Genomic DNA, 21,355 nt, shown 5'->3' on the forward strand with positions numbered 1-21,355 from the left:
AATTCAGCTTATAAGTATTAACCTGGATTTACTTTATCTATATATAAATACCATTTAACATATTATACTTTAATGAGGTTCTATTTTAAACATGTAATTCCTCGATCTCAAGCTGTACATTATATCAATGTAAGACAAAAAGGTTATGACTAAACATGATTATTGCACTCACAAGAATCTCAGAGCACTTAGCATACAATGAGATACTTTGAATACACCAACCCACAGTTGTGTAGGCAAATGCAGCAGCTAATCTGCATACAGCAACATCCCACAAAGAGCAGCAATATGAACAACCAGTCCTGTTTTTTTTAAACCGATTTTGGTTAAAGGATGGATTTTGAGCAGAGGGTTATCCTCCTCAATGGCCCTGGAGTATCCAAAAATTAAAATATGAATTACCAGGGAGACAGTGGCAAATGGTAATGTCACTGGGCTAGTAATCCAGAAGCCCAGACAAATGCTCCGGGGACACATGTTTGAATCCCACCACAGCAGCTGGTGGAATTTAAATTCAATGAATGAAAACTGGAATCAAAAGCTAGTCCCAGTAATGGTGACCATGCAACTATAATCGATTACTGTAAAAACCCATTTGATTCATGAATGTTCCTTAGGGTAGGAAATCTGCCATCCTTACCTGATCTGGCCTACATGTGACTCCAGACCCACAGCAATGTGATTAACTCTTAACTGCCCTCCAAAATGGCCCGGCAAGCCACTCAGTTCAAGAACAATCCAAGGTGGGCAACAAATACTGGCCTTGCCTGCGATGCCCACATCCCATGAAAGAATAAATGTTAAAGAACCTAGCCAATACCCAAAGACGTGTATGTTGGGATTTGGTCTGTTCAGCCACATGAAGACCCATGGAAGAAACTCACAAATCTGAGTCAAAGTCATCCTCGAATCGAGGGACAGCCAACAACGACTAAAAAACCTGAGAGAACAAAATCGCACAGCTATTTTTTTTTTTAAGAAATGTGTTTTCCACTTTTTTTAAACACTCACTTATTAGTTATGAAATATTGGAGATGGGAAAAAGAAATGGCTCTTTGAGGGGGTGGTGTAGATGGAGGCGGGGGATTGCATGATAAAAAACCTCCGGAATACATCTAATCAGATTTGGTAAATTTATCTAAAAACGTCAATCTCTAAGACTGGCTGCAGGAGTCTCTGCCAACCAGAGCACCTGTGACTAGCAACTTGTGGGGTACAGCACCAGCAAGTGTTGAACAGGCTAATCTCTACACAGTGAATGATAGCAGAGACTCACTGTGGATCATTCCTTAGAGCAGAGAGTTAACGAAAGACTTGAATTTCTATAAGCACCTTTCATGGCCACTGGACATCCCAAAGCACCTTTCAGCCAATGAAGTAATTTTAGACTACAATTATTGTTGTAACTTTGGTTAACACAGTAGCCAATTTGCACATCTATTGCTACGATGTTGGCTAAGGGATAAATATTGGCCAAGACAGCAGGGAAAACGCCCCTGCTCTTCTTCAAAATAGTGTCTCACAATCTCTTACATCCACCCAAGAGCATGGACAGAGCCTCCACTCATCATCTAATCTGAAAGATGGCACCTCCGACATTAAAGAGCTCCCTCAGTACTGCACTGGAGTAGTGAATCAGTCTAGATTTTTGTGAGCTAGTTCTAGAGTGGGGCTTAAAACCACAATCTTCTGTCTTAAGGGAATATTTAATAGATGCATTCAAAATTATGAAGGGTTTACATAGACTAAATGAGGAGAAACTATTTCCACTGCAAAGAGAGTTGGTAACTAAAGGATACAGATTTAAGATAGGTTGCAGAAGAAGCAGATGGTGAGGTGAGGAAAATTCTTCAAAAAAAAAGTTAAGTGTTATGATCTGCAATGCACTGCCTGAAATGGTGTGGAAGCAGATTCAAACATGAAAGGGAATAGGATAAGTACTGAGAAACAGGGCTATGGGGAAAGAAGTTGGACTAATTGGATAGCTCTTTCAAAGTGTTAACATAGGCACAATGGGCTGAATGGCCTCAACCTGTGCTGTATGGAATTCTACAAATTTCCACTGGTTCCAAGGCTTCCTCCTCTCATCAGCTAATTACAGTCAGCCAGCTTCAAGAAACAGCATACGCACAAAGTGCAAAATCGCAGTGTGACACAAAGATGCCCCTTATTTGAATCTCCCAAACCCAGCACCCTTTCCCCCAGGGAACCCACCACATGCAGTCACATCAAAAAGAGGTAGAAAGGAGAAACTATTTCTTCTGGTAAGGGAGTCCAGAACATGATCTCTTAAAATTAGAGTTAACTGTTCCAGAGTGAAATCCAGAAATACATTTTCACAAAAAGGGTTGTGAAAATCTGGAACTCTCCCTCTAAAACCTGCAAATGTTAAGCAACAGTTGACATTTTCAAGGCTGAAGGAGATAGTCTATTACTGTTCCAATGTTCCCAGCATCAACTACTTCCATAGTTTTTGTGTACACTACACTATCTTGATCCAATTTCACGTATTGATCAGGGCTTCCCGATGTCAGTCCGAAGGCATGGAGCCCGTTTACATCTACACCCATCTTGCCCTACTCAGAGTGCTTAGAACTGACAGCTTTGGAACAGGCTATTTGCCACAGGTCTATGCCTGTGTTGACACTCCACACAAGCCTCCTCCCACTGACCCCATATCTTTCTTTCCCCTCTCTCTCATGTCTGCATCAAACCTCTCACTGGTTTCCCCTCTCTCTCTGTGTCAGCAAATTTCGAATATAACACGAGAAAAAGGATCAGGAGTAAACCATTCATCCCATCAAGCCTGGGCCATCATTAATAATGGTGATCTTCTACTTCAAACTTATTTCCCACCCTTGATTGCTCCACTGTCCAAAAATCTATCAACCTCATTCTTGAACATACTCAACAACTGAGCATTTACGGCCCTCTAGGTGAAGAAAGTTCTCATCTCAATCCTAAATACCCAACATCTGATCCCAAGATTATGATACTCGGTCATTGTATTTGTAGACTCTCAGGTGTTTTATGAATTTACTACATCTCAATGGGATCACTTTTGAAATTCTAGAGAATATAGATCCAATCTACTCAACCTCTCCTCACAGGACAACCCTCACATCCTCAGGCAACCCTCACATCCTCGGAATAAATCTACTGAACTTACTTGCTTCACAGGCAGCAGTGTATGTCCTTCCTAAGGTTTAGAGACCATGCACACTGTAGAGCAGTTCTGGTTCCAATTGCTACAAGATTTCTTTAATTTTATACTCCAATGCCTTTGCAACAAAAAGACAACTCAAGTTGCCTTCCTAATTGCTTGCTGCATCTGCATGTTAACTTTCTATGATTTGTGTACAAGGACACACATCCCTTCTAAATACCAATGCCCAACAGTCTCCATCTTTTTTAAAAGATTCTACTTCCAGCTGCCAGTTGTGACTCAGTTGGCACCACACTTGCCTCCAAGTCAGAAAGTTGGTCCCACTCCAGGACTTCAGCCTCAAAACTAGACTGACTAACAAAACTGCAGTACTGAGGGAGTGCTGCACTGTCAGTCAGAAGTGCCATCTTCCCAATGAAATGTTAAACTCAGGCCGTCCATCCTTTCAAGTGATTACAAAAGATTCCACAACATGATTTTGAAGAAGAGCAGGGGAGTTATCCCTAGTGTCCTGGCCCTTAGTCAGCATTGCAAAAAACAGATTACCTGGTCATTATCACATTAGCGTTTGTGGGAGTTTGCTGAGCGCAAATTGACTGCTCCATTTCCTCTATTACAACAATGACTTGCACTGTGAAGCACTTTGGAATGTCTTGATATCATGAAAGGTGCTAAACAAATGCAAACTTTTCTTTCTTTTCTGTTCTTCCTACCACAGCAATTAATCTCACATTATCCCATTATACTCCATCTGCCACCTTCTTCCCCACTCAATTAACCTCTCTATATTTTCCTTTGCAGTCTCTTTGCATTCTCCTCATAGCTTAGTTTCCCACCTCCCTCTGTATAATCCGTAAACTTTGATAAATTGCACTACATGTGCTCACTACTCATAAATTCTTTATTTAATCTGATAGTACTGAAGATAGAAAGTAAAGATATAGAAATAAGAGGCACCTTCATTATAATTCTAAGGTGCCCCCTTGTTTGAAGCCCAAGTGAATTAAAATGCACCAGCCATTCTCAGGGTATGGCTGCAAGGCTGGTATTTTTTTTACTCAGGGTGAGAACAGGGTGGCTTGCTCAGCAGCTTTAAAGAGCAGTTCTCAATCACATTGATGTGGAACTGGACTCACAAGTAAATCAAATCAGGTATAAGGATAAAAACAAAAAAGTGCAGATGCTGGAAATCCAAAACAAAAACAGAATTACCTGGAAAAACTCAGCAGGTCTGGCAGCATCGGCGGAGAAGAAAAGAGTTGATGTTTCGAGTCCTCATGACCCTTCCACAGAACTGAGTGAATATAAGGAGAGGGGTGAAATATAAGCTGGTTTAAGGTTGTGGCGGGAGGGGGGAGAAGTGGGGGGGTGGTGTGGTTGTAGGGACAAGCAAGCAGTGATAGGAGCAGATAATCAAAAGAACAAAAGAACACAGAGGTGTTGAAGGTGGTGATATTATCTAAACGAATGTGCTAATTAAGAATGGATGGTAGGGCACTCAAGGTACAGCTCTAGTGGGGGTGGGGTGCAAAGACTAGCAGGGCATAAAAGATTTAAAAATAATGGAAATAGGTGGGAAAAGAAAAATCTATATAAATTATTGGAAAAAACAAAAGGAAGGGGGAAGAAACAGAAAGGGGGTGGGGATGGAGGAGGGAGTTCAAGGTCTAAAGTTGTTGAACTCAATATTCAGTCCGGAAGGCTGTAAAGTGCCTAGTCCGAAGATGAGGTGCTGTTCCTCCAGTTTGCGTTGGGCTTCACTGGAACAATGCAGCAAGCCAAGGACAGACATGTGGGCAAGAGAGCAGGGTGGAGTGTTAAAATGGCAAGCGACAGGGAGGTTTGAGTCATTCTTGCGGACAGACCACAGGTGTTCTGCAAAGCAGTCGCCCAGTCTGCGTTTGGTCTCTCCAATGTAGAGGAGACCGCATTGGGAGCAACTAATGCAGTAGACTAAGTTGGGGGAAATGCTGCTTCACTTGAAAGGAGTGTTTGAGCCCTTGGACGGTGAGGAGAGAGGAAGTGAAGGGGCAGGTGTTGCATCTTTTGCGTGGGCATTGGGAGGTGCCATAGGTGGGGTTTGAGGAGTAGGGGGGTGATGGAGGAGTGGACCAGGGTGTCCCGGAGGGAACGATCCTTACGGAATGCCGCCGGGGGGAGTGAAGGGAAGATGTATAAGGATGGCAGCTTTCCTCCCCAAAAAGATATTAGTGAACAAGTTTAATCTTTTTTGCAACTATCTGACAACTTCATCGTCACCTTTACAGATGCCAGCCACTTTTTTTCCAGGTTTTTTTTTAAATGTAATTAAATTCTCAAATTGCCATGGTGGAGTCAAATTCCTACTCACTGCAGTATGAGTCTAGGCCTTTCGATTACTGGTCCAGTAACAAAACTATGACCAAATTTAAGTGGAAAAACTCAGCAAGTCTGGCAGCATCTGCGGAAAGGAACACAGTTAATGTTTCGAGTCCGCATGACCCTTCAACAGAACTAAGTAAAAATAGAAGAGAGGTGAAATATAAGCTGGTTTAATGGGGGTGGGACAAGTAGAGCTGGATAGCGGGCCAGTGATAGGTGGAGATAGCCAAAAGATGTCATAGACAAAAGGACAAAGAGGTGTTGAAGGTGGTGATATTATCTAAGGAATGTGCTAATTAAGGTAGAAAGCAGAACAAGCAAGGTACAGATAGCCCTAGTAGGGATGGGGTGGGGTTAAGGAATCGAAAAAGGCTAAAAGGTAGAGATAAAATCTTTTAGTCTTATTCGATTCCTTTATCCCACCCCACCCCCACTAGGGCTATCTGTACCGTGCTTTTCCTGCATTCTACCCTTAATTAGCACATTCCTTAGATAATATCACCAACTTCAACACCTCTTTGTCCTTTTGTCTATGACATTTTTTGGCTATCTCCACCTATCACTGGTCCTCTATCCAGCTCTACTTGTCCACCCCCCCCCACCTCCCCCCTTAAACCAGCTTATATTTCACGTCTCTTCTATTTTTACTTAGCTCTGTTGAAGAGACACAAGGACTCGAAACGTTAACTGTGTTCCTCTTCACAGATGCTGCCAGACCTGCTGAGTTTTTCCAGGTATTTTTATTTTTGTTTTGGATTTCCAGCATTTGCAGTTTTTTGCTTTTATTTGACCAAATTTAAGTGTTTCCTCCTTTGGGGCCTAATGAGGAAAGGTCACGAGGATTACTGGTAAGTTCACAAAACAATCTCTGGTACAGTTTGTTTCGTAAACAGGTCCATTTTAATTCTGCTGTGGGGGAGGGAAAAAAACCGCTCCCCAAGCTCCCATCAATCAACAGCATTTTGCTTTGCAACCATGTGGGCAACACAAAAGCCTCTTTATTCTCATCGAATCGCAGGTCAGGTGAAGACCAACCAACCGCTGACATGCGGGAGGCTAACAGCTTATTCACATTGTGTTCTTTATTTCTAGCCTTGATTGTGCTTTTTCTCTGTCACTGGAAACAAGGAGTAACAAAGGGACATCATGGAAGTGGAGATATCCCAGAATCCTTTGCATGACTGAAAGCCCTTTATTCCAACTAGAGGCTCTACATTTAATAGGGGGCATCCACTGCCACTAGGAATGCTGGGATATTTCATGTCCATAAGCAAGTCTTGTTTTCTCCTTATTTTCAAAGGGGAGAAAACACACGTAAACCCTGTAATACAGCCGCAGAAGGCATGCAAACACACTGGCAAATATTCATAGTCAAAAAAACAATAAAGAGAAACAGGCAAAAAGAGGGACCAAGAGGATTAAGGGAAAACACAGAAGAATGCATAATACCATCTAACTATAACAAAAGCAAAATCATGGAAATCTGAAATATAAACAAGAAATACGGGAGTTACTCAGTGGAGGGTCAGATAGCATCTGTGACAAGATAAACAGTGTTAAAAGTTTCAGGTTATGATCTGAAACCCATTCTGGCAAAAGGTCATTCGAAGAAGGCTCTCTTCCTACTGAGGCTGCCTGACCTGCCAAGTGCTTCCAGCATTTTCTGTTTTTATGCATGGCAACAAAAGGTCACTGAATACCAATCAGGAGGTGAAAGAACCAGGACAATTTTCACTTCTTTAATCCAGCAAGTACTCGGACTATAGCATCAAAAAATCATACAGCAGAGAACGAGGTCATTTGGCCCATTGTACCTGTGCTGATCTTTGAAGAGTGCCATCCAATTAACCCCAGCCCACCCCTGCAATATTTTCTTTTTCAAGCGCACATCCAAATGTAGCACTTTTATTGCTCCCCTGACCAAAATCAGCTCAAATCAAGAACTAATCCTTTACTGACCTGAACCATCTGATCACATAATCACCTAATTGAACTGCAGGATGACATGGATTGGGACCTGAATATTGAAGGGTACATGACATTCAGGAAAGACAGGAAGCTAGGAAAAGGTGGAGAGGTGGCTCAGTTAATTAATGATGGTATTAGCACAATAGAGAGGGATGACCCAAGTTCGGGAAACCAGGTTGTAGAAGCAGTTCGGGTTGAGATGAGAAATGATAAAGGCAAGTAGTCACTTGTGGGACTGATGCACAGGCTCCCTAACAGTAACTGCATGGTAGGACATAGTATAAAGGAAGAGATAATGGGAGCTTGTCAGAAAGCTACAGCGATAACCATGGGGGATTTTAATCTGCATATTGACCAGAAAAATCAGATGCGAAAAGGTAGCCTAGATAAGCAGTTCATGGAATGTTTTCCGAATAGTCTCTTAGAATAGCACGTTCTGGAGCCAACCAAAAGGCAGGGTATACCTGACAGGCTGCAACATGACAGGATTAAGTGATGATCCCATGTTGAAGGTGCCCCTAGGTAGCAATGATCATAATATGATTAAGTTTTACATTCATTTTGAGGGAGACAAGAGTGGGTCCAAGATTAGTATTTTAAACTTAAGTAAGGGCAATTACGAAGGCATGAAAGTTGAGCTAGCTAAAGTGAATTGGCAAATTAGATTAAAGGGATAGGTCAATAGAGATGCAGTGGCCAAGATACTATGTTCAGAAAACACAGAATAGGTACATTCCAACAAGAAAGAAAAATTCCAAAGGGAGGACCCAGCATCTGTGCTTAACTAAAAAGAAAAAGTAGTGTCAAAGAAAAAACATATATTTGTGCAAAATGGGTGGCAGGTCAGAAGATTGGACAGAATATAAACACTGCAAAGAAGAACTAAAAAATTGATAAGGAGGAAAAAATCAGTACAAGAGAAAGCTAGCTAGAAATATAAAGTAAGAGTTTATAAAGATATATTTTTTTAATTAACAAAGGTCCTTTAGAAAGTGACTCTGGCGAATTAATAATGAAAAACAGAAATGGTAGATGAATAGAACAAGGTATTTTGCATCAATCTTCACTATAGAGGATACAAGTGACATCCATGAAATAGCTGTAAATCAGGAGATGGAAGGGAGGGAGGAACTCAAGAAAATTACAATCACCCAGGAAGTGGTACTGAGCAAACTGGTGGAACTGAGGGCTGATAAGTCCCCAAGTCCTGATGGGCTTCATCTGAGGGTCTTAAAAGAAGTGGCTAGTGAGATAGCTGATGTGTTGCTTTTGATTTTCCGAAACTCCCTAGATTCGGGAAGGTTCCATTCGATTGGAAAATAGCAAATGTAATGAACTCCTTTTATTCAAAAAGGAGGGAGACAGAAAGCAGGAAACTACAAGCCTGTTAGCTTAATGCCTGTCTTATGTAAAATGCTAGAAGTTGTTATTAAGGATATTATAAAGGGAATCAGGTAGGGTAAACATGGGTTCATGAAAGGGAATTTATGTTTAACCAATTTATTGGAGTTCTTTGAAGTAACAAAATGTGCTGTGGATAAAGGGGAACTGGTAGATGTACTATACTTAGATTTCCAGACAGGTTATTGCGGAAAGTAAAAGCGCAAGTTGAAGTGAGTTACATATTGGCATGGATAGAAGATTGGCTAGCTAACAGGAAGTATAAATGGGTCATTTTCAGGTTGGCAAGATGTAACAAGTGGTGTTCCACAGGGATCAGTGCCGAGGCCTCGACTTCTTATAATTTATATAAATGACTTTGATGAAGGGACCACAGGAACGATTGGTAAATTTGCTGACTATTCAAAGATAAGTAGGAAAATGAGTTGTGAAAAGGACAAAGAGGCTACAAATGGATATAGATAGGTTAGGTAAGTGGGCAAAGATCTGGCAAATGGAGTATCGTGTGGGCAAATGTAAAATTGTCCATTTTGGCAGGAAGAATAAAAAAAGAAGCTTATTATCTAAATGGTGAGAGATTGCAGAGCTCAGATTCAGAGGGATCTGGGTGTCCTAGTGCGTGAATCACAAAAGACTGGTTTGCAGGTAAAGCAAGTAATCAGGAAAGCTAATAGAATGTTGTTGTTTATTACGATGGGAATTGAACACAAAAGTAGGGAGGTTATGCTTCAGTTATACAGGGCATTTGTGAAACCACATCTGCAATACTGTGTACAGTATTGGCCTCCTTATTTAAGGAAGGTTGTAAATGCCTTGGAAGCAGTTCAGTGAAGGTTTACTAGACTAATAACTGGCCACAGGCAGGTTGTCTTGAGGAATTGTTGGACAGGTTAGGCTTGTATCCGCTGAAATTTAGAAGAGAAAGAGGCAACTTGATTGAAACATAAGATCCTGAGGGGTCTTGACAGGGTGGATGTGGAAGGGATGCTTCCCCTTCTGGGTGAATCTAGAACTAGGGGTCACTGTTTAAAAATAAGGGGTTGACGATTTAAGACAGAGATGAGGAGAAATTGTTTTCTCTCAGAGGTTTGAGCATCTTTGGAACTCTCTTCCTGAAAAGGCGATGAAAGGCTATCAGGGGTAGACAGGAATGTGGAGTTGAGGTTACAATCAGATCCGCCATGCTCTTATTGAATGATGGAGCAGGCTCGAGGGACCGAGTGGCCTACACCTGTTCCTAATTCATATGTTTGTATGCAATAAAAATGACCTTCCACTGTCCTCACATATATTCTGCTTTCAGGCCTTTTGAGAGTCATAAGGGAATGATTATTTGTGATAGCGATGGCCAATGGCTTTAATGTATGGCTTTCCAGTTGGTGCTATGATGTTCACAGCATGTTAACAAGGCCCATTCTTACACTGAAGCACTAATCTGCTTGCAGTTGACCTAACACTGTCAACCTTTGTCATCTTGACATCCTCCAAACCTAGCCTTTGGCAAGTATTACACTTCACACTCCCTTAAGCAATCCTTATCCCTGTTACTCTTACAAGGCATGATTGTGAAGCCAATTAAGCTGCATTTTCATTCTGTACGTGTAGTGCCTCAGTCCCCTGTTCACAGCTATGAGATTGGAGAGATGGCAAGACATGGTCTCTCCTGATTCACTCAATATCGTCCCTTGTGAAGTCAAGAGCCAGGAAGAGGTCCAAGTGACAACTGAATGTAATACCAACTCTGTGTTTGCAGTATGTGGGAAACAACAACAACTTGCATTTACATAGATCTCTCAACATCAAAAAACATTACAAGGCAATATGCAGGGGCAAAAACAAAATCAAACACTAAGCTACTTAAGGAAATATTAGATAATGGTGATTTTAAAAAGCACCTTAAATCGGGAAAAAGAGAGACAAAGAGATAGAATTTGCTCTTAAAAGCCATTTAAGAGCAGTAAACTTCAAAAACATTCTTTCTTTCTTTCATTCCATTACACCCTCCAATTTCAAAGTTATTGATTCCCTTCTATTCTCTAGCATCAGGCCTGATCCCAAATGTTAACAGAAAATGGTCTGTTCCCTAACATCCGTCCACACCAATCTAGCTGCATAGCACCCTGGTATAACTTGGCATCTGGCCTTCCCCACCTCAATGGGGAAATGGAGCCACTTTAGTTGAGACTGGAAACTTAGTTACACAGGGTTTTTCTTTTTTTAAAACCTTATTTTCTTGTTATTTTGTTCTTCACAGCAATTCCCAGACTAAACATCTATTGACTCCGGCTACACTGCCATCTGGAGCAGAGGCTGGTCAATCACCTGCAGGCCTGTGAAAATTACCAAACACTGCGGGAACATTACCTGGTCATTTATTTATCTGTTCTTTGCGGGAGCTCGTTGTGTGCAAGCTGCCTGCTGCATTTCCAATATTACAAATTGGCTGTAAAGCACCTTGGGACATCCTGAGGTGACGATAAGGTGCTATACAAATGCAAGCAATTAAAAAAACATAGATTATATATCCACATCCATTCACAGAAGCAGAGAGGTATCACACAACATAAGAAATGGGCACTTGGAATGACAGGAACAATTTGTATTTATATAGCTCCTTTAATGTATCAGAACGTCCCAACATGCTCTTCAGAATTGTAATTAAACAAGATTTGACACTGTGCCACATATTACAGATGATCAAAAGTTCAATCAAAAAAAAGATTTTAAGCAGCATGTTAAAGAGAGGTAAGAGAGATACAGAGGCAGAGAGGTTTAGGGAGAGATTTTCCAGAGTGCAGGGCCGAGGTAGGTGAAGGCATGACCAATAAGTGTGGATCAATTAAAAACCGGTGCAAGAGGCCAGAATTGGGGGTGCAGAGATCTCGGAAGGTTGTGGGGCTGGTAGAGGTTACAGAGGTGGGGAGGGGCAAGGCCATGGAGGGATTTGAAAACAAGGATGAGAATTTTAAAATTGTCCTTAGTCCGTGGAAATCCCTACCCCAGAGAGCCGTGGAGGCAGAGCCACTGAATATTTTTAAGGCTCAGTTTGACTCTACTTTCCTGTCTGCCCCTATATGCTTTGGCTCCCTTTTCAGAGTTGGGGCCGAAATCAGGTCAGCTATGATTTTACCAAATGGCGGAGCAGGCTCTCAAGGGGTCGAATGGCCTACTCCTGTTCCTAATTCATGTGTTGATATGTATGAGGTGTCACTTAATAGGAATTATGAAACATCAACGAAAACAGAGGTAATGGGTGAACAGGACAGGGTGCCAGTTAAGAGGACAACAAACACCAGAGAGCTGCCAGCACCTGAGGACTTGTGGCCCAGTTGATGCCTTCAGAAACAAGGGGAGAAATCTGCATGGGAGGAGGGGCAATTGTAAACTTCCCAGGCTGGACACAATCCCCAATTTGTTGATACAAGTGTGCCCCTGTCACTTTAAATCTGATGAAGCTTAACAGAATTCCTGCGTGCTACAAGTATGCTGGTGGGCCCCTCTTGTCAGAACAAAGCATTTGTTGTTGCTACTGCATCAATACAGAAAGCAGACAATCATCTAAGTAAACTGTGAAATCATATCTAACTCAACCAGCAACAATCAAGTAACCGCACATTGTCTTGACTATAGCAACATTACCCTAAGAAGGCTCAATCCATCAACTCACCTCTGAAGACCTTGTTTTGCTGAAGGCTATTGATGATTCAGCATATTATTTTTTTCCCTCTACAGATTAATATTAATTGTAGAGATAGAGAGATACAAGATGCACTGCAACAACTTGCCAAGGCCCCTTTGACAGCATCTTCCAAACTCATGACTTCTACCACCCAGAAGAACAAGGACAGCAGGCCACATCATCCTTAGAAATATAATCGCTGGGTCGAAATCCTGGAATTCCCTGGTAACAACACTGAGGGTGTACCTGCATCACACCGACTGCAGCGGTTCAAGAAGGCAGCTCACTACCACCTTCTCAAGGGCAATTAGACATGGACAATAAATAAATACTGCTCATGCCACAGTGGCCACATTAAAAACACAGAGACAAACATATTGCCTTCTCTACTCTGGGGATTAGTATAGGTTGACAAACACAATTCCTCACACAGTCCATTTACAATTAGACACATACTGTAATGGAAGGAAATGATAGTAAAGGCTGGGAAAGGGGGAAGAGTGGGGTGTGGTGGAATTCCTCTTTTAGTGATTAAAGAGGCATTGCCTGTTTCTCCCCTACATAAGTAGCCCACTCGGAAAACACACCTTGGTCGCGTTGCCAAATCCAGGAACCCAGGAAATTTTGTCAGGGTCACCTGCCAACGACCCCGACCCCAGGCTCCCATCATTGGTTATCCGATATGTCTAGCATCTTGGAACGCCACCTTCCCAAACCAACTGGAAGCCCCACAGACTGATCATTAGCTGGTTGGCAGTCAAGAATCATCCAATTAAACAACACTTCATTATCCACAATTTTATTTTAAGTAAATAAAATTATTCAAAAGATGATGGCAAAAAAGAATTTTGTTTAATGCTCCTAGGAATTATCTCCTGGATTATTCACAGCTGGTGTCCTGGAGATTAATCTTTAATTGGACTCCAGGATTAATCCTGGAGAGTAAGCAACTCCACAGGTTTGGAATGGCTGAAATGCACAGGATTGTGTCCATTGAACATTACCTCCCTCAAACTGGTTGTCAGGGGGCTAGAAATCTAGATCAGTCAAGCAATGGCCAATGTTGAGCAAGATAAGTTAACACTGGGTGTTGTGTCCCTTCCCAAAAACATTTGGGGACAGAAACAAGCCATTCGGCCCAACAGAGCCATGCCAGTCACATGAGCTTCCTTCAGCCCTACCTCATCTAACTCCATCAACAAATCCATCTAGTTCTTGCCCTCTCATGTGTTCAATGCATCAATGCTATTCACCTCAACTACTCCTTGGAGGTAGCAAGTAATCATCTAAATCAACGTTTCCAGTACCAGCAAGTCATCATTATTTACATTATCTAAGGGTTCAGTTATCAGACCGATCAGTTTGGGCCACAGTTTCGATAAACACATTTTATGCCCTACTCATGCTCCCCGCTATCCTGTGCCATGTCAGGCCTCACCCAGCAGCAGGAAGAACAGGAGCAGCGCAGACTGCTTCACGTGCCAGTCTTTTTCAAGACCATCACTCAGTGCCTCCTGGCAGAAGTGAAAAACTGCTTCCCAGAATCACCAGCAGTCGATGGGAATGTGGGGGGTGGAGGACAGGTGGAGAATGGGTAAGCAGGTTCACTCCAACCAACCACTCTGTGGCACCGCAAGTGGGCATATGTTACCAGCTGACTAACTGCCAGTTCAATGTATTCAGCAGCTTCCAAAGAGGTCAACACCTTCTCTGCACATTAAGCTGCATATACCTCTCCAGTGTCCCTCGGCTCACTCCCTCACATATCCAAGAGCCCCTTGTAACTCAGGGAATCACCACAACTTCCCAAGGGCAGCAAAAAATCATTGTTTGAGATATCGGGCTGTAAATGGGGCATGTATGTGAGGCACAGGAAGGGAAACAAGTGAGGCAGCCCTTTTTACACAAAATATTAAGCAATATGGCATTTTATCAAACTGTGTGAACATACACACACACACACACAACTGAAATGTGTAACATCTATCGACAGATAGCTAAATGCTAATATGTCAAGTTAAGCCAGGGATCGATTTTTAAGAAACGGGCTTAAAGTATCACTTTTTTTTTAAACTCCTCTGGTTTAATGGATAACTCGTATTAACTCGTATTAAACATCTCAAGATAATCGAATAATTAACTAACTCTCAATGTTCAGCGAGCCCATGAAACGGGCTTCTTTCTTCACGTGTCAGATGGTCCATTCATAAACTGACAAGGTTATTCACACGCTCCTGCGATATATATTTATAAAAAAAAGTTGGAAACACGAGCCCTACTCACCTTAACTTGAACGGGCTGGATCTCATTTAGCGTCTGCGCTCTGAGCTTTTTGGTCAGGACCTTCAGCATTGTGTCAAAAGCAACAGAGAAAAAAAAACCAAAGGTTTATAAGATTCGAAACATTTAAAAAAAAAACAAGAAGTTGGAAGTAGGTATGTTAAATATCAGTCAGTTAAGGCAGGACAGAGGGGGATCCCGAGAGATGCCAATAGCTGCGAGGGAACTTGTTGATTCTGCGGACGCTACCAATACTAAAAGCCTTCCTCCTGACCGCCTCCTTTGAGTCCGATCTCCTCTATTAAACGATGCAATGGGTTTTGTTGGAGGGAGGTAGGGGGATAAGAATGATCCGCAGCTTAACGATAACCAAGATCCGCTGCTCATAAGATCCCAGGACCTACACACACATACACACACTCTCTCTCTCTCTCTCTGCTCGCACAAGCTGTTGAAGCTTTTAATGATGTTTGAATGGGGGAGGGTCGATGAGGAAGCAGCCTTTACGCAGAAAGCGTGGAGCCCACCCCCCTCTCTCTCCCCCTGATGTTAGGACGTTACCATCTCTCCTCAGCCACCGACCTTCCAGCACCCGACACCAGCACTGACCTGAAACTTAACGGATAAAACGGAGAGAACCCCCGCCCGCCCCGGCTCAGTGACAGCTAAAGTGGCCGAAGATAAAAATATGAGAAAAGGGCTGGCATCAGCTCGAAGGGGCGGAGTTAAACCTGAAAGAAGCTCTCTATTTCCCTTAAATCTTGTACTTTTGACACCCCCTGTTGGTAATTGTAACACATTAGCTGTCTGGGGCTGTCTGCAAGTTAAAGGTGTTAATTGTAATGAGAGGTTTGCACGGCAATATTCCAGTTTGTATTTATGATGCTGTAACTGATGTAGTAATTCTTGTGAAAAGCATGCTGACGTGCAGATAGATAACTTTATGCAAATATGTCTGTCTGTGTGTGTTTGCCCGCCCAGACTTAATAAAGGGAATTGGGTTAATTTAATTTAAAATTTAATTTGATTCAGTTTAAAACGAAAAAGGATGGCATGGTTGGAGAAGGGAGGGCAGTGGGACTAATCATTCAAAGAGCCAGCACAGGCAAAATGGGCTGAATGGTCTCCTTCCATGCCTTATAATTCGATTTCTGCACACACTTTCAGTTAGAGAATCACAGAATTGTTGCAGTGCAGGAAGAGGCCACTCGGCCCATCGTGTCTGCACCGGCTCTCTCTGGGCATTTTAACTTAGTGCCAATCTCCTGCCTTTTCCCCGTAACCCTGCACGTTGTAGTTACATTCAGAATAGATCCAGCAGCTCAAAACTGGGCATCCATGAGTTGCTGTCGTCCGTCAGTAACAGCAGCATTCAGCCTCACGGCCTGGAAAATCCCTCACTCTATCATCACCATCAAGCAAGGGAACTTCTAGAGGGGCGCAGAGGAGCATACAAGAGCACAGCACAAGAACGCAAGAAATAGGAGCAGGAGTAGGCCGTTCAGCCCCTCGAGCTTGCTCTGCTATCCATCCATTTTCACACCGCCTCTCCTAGTGAGGGTCGTGGTGGCAGTAAGCTGAGCAGGGACAGCCAGACTTCCCTTTACTCAGCCACAGATTCCAGCTCCTCCTGGGGGATTGCCAGGTGTTCCCAGGCCATGCCGAGAGATGTAATCACTCCAGCGTGTCCTAGGTCGGCCTCAAGGTCTCGCCCAGTGGGGTACAGCTCCAGCAGGTACCTACCAGGGGGCATCCCTATCAGGTGCCCGAACCACCTCAACTGCCCCCCCCCCCCCCGATCCGGAGGAGCAGCGACTGTACTCCGAGGCTTTCCCAGATTGCCGAACTCCTCACCCTGTCCCAGTGCAACCCCATGGAGAAACCTCATTTCCGCCGCCTACACCCACAACTTTATCCCTTCAGTCATTACCCACAGTTCATGACCATAGGCGAGGACGGGGACGTAGATCGACCGGTAAACCGAGAGCTTCAACCCTAAAACTCAGCTCTTGCTTCACCACCGCGGATCGGTAAGGTGCCTGCAGAAGTGCGGCCACTGCACCGATCCACTGGTCAGTCTCCCACTCCCCCCGCCATCACTAGCGAACAAGATCCCGAGATAGTTGAACTCTTCCACTAAGGAAAGCTGTTTCCACCGCCACCACCCCACCCCCCACCCCCCACCACCTCCCCTCCCACCCTCACCTGGAGATAGCAACCCACTCCTTTCCAGGAGAGAACTGCGACCTCAGATTTGGAGGTGCTGATCCACATCCCAGCTGCATCGCACTGGGCAGGGAAACAATCGATCACAGCAGAGATGTCACTCTCAAGCCCCCAAACTGGATGTTCTCCGTACCTCGGCTGCACCTTGATATCCCGTCCGTGAAAATCACGAACAGGAGTGGAGACAAGATGCACCCTCAGCGGAGTCCAACGCCCACCTTGAATGTATTCGACAACACCGGGGATGTGGACACAACTCTCACGCTGTGTCTAGAGGAACCTGATAGCACACAGAAGCCGCCCCAGCACCTCATATTCCTGCAGCACCTCCCATAAAATATCCTGAGGAACACAGTCGTACGCCTTCTCCAGCTCCACAAAACAGAGGTGGACTGGATTAGCAAACTCCCACAAACCCTCAAATATCCATGAAAGGGCAAAGAGCTGGTCCACTGTCCCAAGGCCCGGGCGAAATCCGCATTGTTTCTCCTGAATCTGAGGTTTGACTATAATGGACAGAGCCCCCTCTCCAGCACTCTGGCACAGGCTTTTCCAGGGAGGCTGAGGAGTGTGATCCCTCTGTAATTGGAACACACCCTCTGGTCCCCTTCCTTAAAGATGGGGACCACCACCCTCGTTTGCCAATCCAGCGGTACTGTCCCTGCCTTCCATGCGACATTGCAGAGGCGTATTAACCACAAGACACCAACGTTGCCAGCACCTGCAACATCTCCGGATGAATCTCATCCACCCCTTCTGCCTTACCGCCACAGAGGCCCCTGACCACCACAGAGGCCCCTGACCACCACAGCGACCTCAGTAACAGCAATAGATCCGATCTCGCTGGAGGGTTCTGGCACTGCCTCCTGTCAGGAGGATGGATCCACCAGGTTGAGGAGTTCCCCAAAGTTTTCCTTCCACCTCTTGGCGATCTCCCCAGTTGTGGTCAGTATTTCCCCACCTTTGCTGAGAACAGCTTGGGTGACCTCTCCTACGGTGTCGAATGGTTTGCCAGAACAACTTTGATGCCATAAAATAGTCAGTCTCCATGGCCTCTCTGAGCTTTCACTGCAGCGGCTGCTGCTGCTGTAGTCCTCCTGGCCTGCCGGTACCTCTCAACCGAATCAGGAGACCTCTCCGCCAGCATTGCCCGGGAAGCCTCCTCCTTCGATTTGACAGCCTCCCTCACCACCGGTGTCCTAGGGTTGCCACCATGACGGCACCGACGGCCTTCAAGCCACAGCTTTTCAAGGATTGAAGTCTTGCACATGGTCCATTCGAACTCAATGTCCTCGACCTCACCCGGGATGCAAGAGTAATTCTTCCGGAGGCGGGAGTTGAAATTATTTCACGCAGAAACGTCCGCCAGACTTTCCCAGGCGACCCTCTCAGCATGTTTGGGTCTCCCGTGGCTGTCTAGCCCAAGTCCTACTGTCAATCATCAGCAAAGTGATGGAATGTGTCATTGACAGTGCTATCAAGCAACACCAATTCAGCAATAACCCACTTACTAATGTACAGTTTGACTTCATTGTAGCCTTGGTCCAAACATGGATAAAAGAGCTCAACTCAAAAAGTGAGGTGAACTCAAAAGGTGAGGTGAGAGCGACTGCTCTTGACATCAACACAGCATTTGATTTGACCGAGTGTGACATCAAGGAGCTCCAGTAAAGCTGAGGACAATGAGAGTCAGGAGGTAAATTCTCCATTGGTTGGAATCATGCCTAGTTCAAGCACAGATGATTGTGGTTCTTGAAGTCTAATCATCTCAGTTCCAGGACATCACCACAGGAGTTCCTAAGGGCAATGTTCTAGGCCCAACCATTTTCAGCTGCTTCATCAATGACCTTCCCTCCATCATAAGGTCAGAAGCAGGATATCACTGTTGATTGCATCGTGTTGAGTACTACTTGCAAATTCTCTGACAGTGAAGCAGTCTGTGTCCACATGCAGCAAGACCTGGACCACAATCAGGCTTGGGCTGATAAGCAGCGCATAACATTTGGATCACAAGTGCCAGACAATGACCTTCTCCCACAAGAGAGAATCTAACCATCTCCCCTTGATGTTCATCAGCATTATAATTGCCAAATCCCCCACCAATAACATCATGAAGGTCACCATTTGACAGAAACTTGACTGGGCGAGTCACATAAATACTGTGGCTATAAGAGTTGGTGGGTACTCTGTGGCGATTGACTTAACCTCCTGACTCTGCAAAGTCTCTCTCCAACCTACAAGGCACAAGTCAGGACTGTGTTGGAATACTCTGCACTTGCCTGGATGAGTGCAGGTCCAACAACACACAGGAAAACCAACGCCATCCAGGATGAAGCAGTCAGTTTGATCGACAGCCCAGCTACTACCTTTAATGTCAATTCTCTCCACGACCAATGCACGGTAGCTGTAGTGTGTACTACCTGTAGGTTGCACTGCAGCAACTCACCAAGGTTTCTTCTACAACACCTCCCAAACCTGTGACTTCTACCACCCAGAACGACAAGGGCAGCAGATGCATGGGAACACTATCACCACGTAGTTTTCTTCCAAGTCACACATCATCCTACCACGGAAATATATCACCCTTGCTTCATCGGCACTGAATTAAAATCCTGGGACTCCCTACGTAACAATATTTTGACAGCAGCTTCACCACATGGATTACAACAGTTCAACAAGAAGGCTCACCACCACCTCATGGAACAACTGGGGATGACTAATAAATGGCAGACTTGCCAGCAATGCACATATCCAAAGAATGAATAAAATAAATATTCCATTCAGGCTTAGTACATTCCTAACAGATTCCTATTTCCCAATATTATATTGTCATTATGTTGAGACTCAGTAGAGTCTCTTGCCTTCATGTTTTTGACCAATGGAAGAATTTGACATTAAGTGATCTTAACAGATGCACCTAAGTATGGCACTTGGACCACATAAATGGATCTGAATTTCAAAACTGGCCACCCTGTAATTATCTTGATTTAAAAAACACAGCGCTCAGCCTCTGCAGTTAATTTAAACCTTACTGAAAATGAACTGGTTACAATGACTGTACGCGAGTAACCACATGAGTCTTAACCACCCGGATCCATGTGCAATGGAAAGGGGCCCACCATCTTTCATGTGTCGAATCAAGGCACACAGTGCATGGCTGCACTGGTTTAAGGAATAAAGAGTGGGAGAGAAGGCAGAGTAAATCAATATGGAGAAATAATGTGACATGAAATTTAAATTTTAAAGGGCTGAAGATTATAAGAGGGAGGGAAGGGATCTCACAGCTCTGAATATCTGAGAATAAATCAGGTTAGGAGGTGGTGTAGTGATTTTTAATTTCAATAAAGTGAAGATGTAGAAAGGTGGGGAGAGTATTGCATAGCATACTGAAAGATTAGATAGAACAAGGGAAGAATCTGAGGATGAAACTGGCAAAATGGTACCAAGGGCAAACATGTGGCAGATGAACTTTAATGCACAGAAGTGTGAAGTGATGCATTTTGGTAGGAAGAATGAGGATAAGCAATATAACATAAAGGGTTTAATTCCAAATAACCACAACATATATTTACATAATACATTTAATGTAATAAAATGTCCCAAGGTGCTTCACTGTAGCACTATAAAACAAAGGTTGACACCAAGTCACATGAGGCGATATTAGGGCAGATGGCCAAAAGCAGCAGATGAGCTGAGGCAGGGGCTGAGTTGGCATATGTTGCAGGGGAGGAAATACACAATCTTAGCGATAGTGTGGAAATGTGTTCAGCAGCTTATCTCATGGTCAAATATGGCACCAAGGTTGCAAACAGTCTGGTTCAATTTCAGACAGTCACCAAGGAGAGGGATGGAATTGGTAGTGAGGGAAAGGAGTTTGAGGCAGGGTCCAAAGACAATGGATTCAGTCTTCTCAATATTAGAGGAAATTCCCACTCATGCAGCATGATAATTTAGCAAAAGTGGAAGATCGCTTAAAAAAAAGAATCACGTTGTCGAAGCTTTCCATCTTGCATTCATCACAACAGGTTCACAAGAATACCATCTGTAAAGGGAACAACAATTTATACTGCATGAGAAGTGTGCGCTGATTGGTTGGCAAGTGGACTCTGATCGGTAGAGGCATTGCCATGGAGAATGCGCTAGGAACAGTTAACTGCCAAGCTTCTGTTTAAATTCAAACCAGGCAGGTGGATTCTGATTGGTCATTGCATTGCCATGGAGAATGAACCAGGGAATAGCTGTCCCCCAAACTTTTGTTTAGTTGAGAAAGGCAC

The 21,355-nt window shown here is 43.8% G+C and overlaps 1 protein-coding gene across 1 annotated transcript in view; it reads right to left on the reverse strand.

The window, feature by feature from the left end:
• The window catches only part of si:dkey-16j16.4, a 105,057-nt gene extending 89,802 nt beyond the window's left edge, over window positions 1–15,255 (reverse strand). The window contains exon 1 of the mRNA XM_041188551.1: window positions 14,859–15,255. Within this exon, the coding sequence (XP_041044485.1) occupies window positions 14,859–14,927 (69 nt within the window). The 5' untranslated portion in view covers window positions 14,928–15,255. The remainder of the gene's footprint in view (window positions 1–14,858) is intronic.
• Window positions 15,256–21,355: the final 6,100 nt, after the last annotated feature.

This window comes from Carcharodon carcharias, chromosome 5 (assembly GCF_017639515.1).
Source record: "Carcharodon carcharias isolate sCarCar2 chromosome 5, sCarCar2.pri, whole genome shotgun sequence".
NCBI classification, from domain to species: domain Eukaryota; kingdom Metazoa; phylum Chordata; class Chondrichthyes; order Lamniformes; family Lamnidae; genus Carcharodon; species Carcharodon carcharias.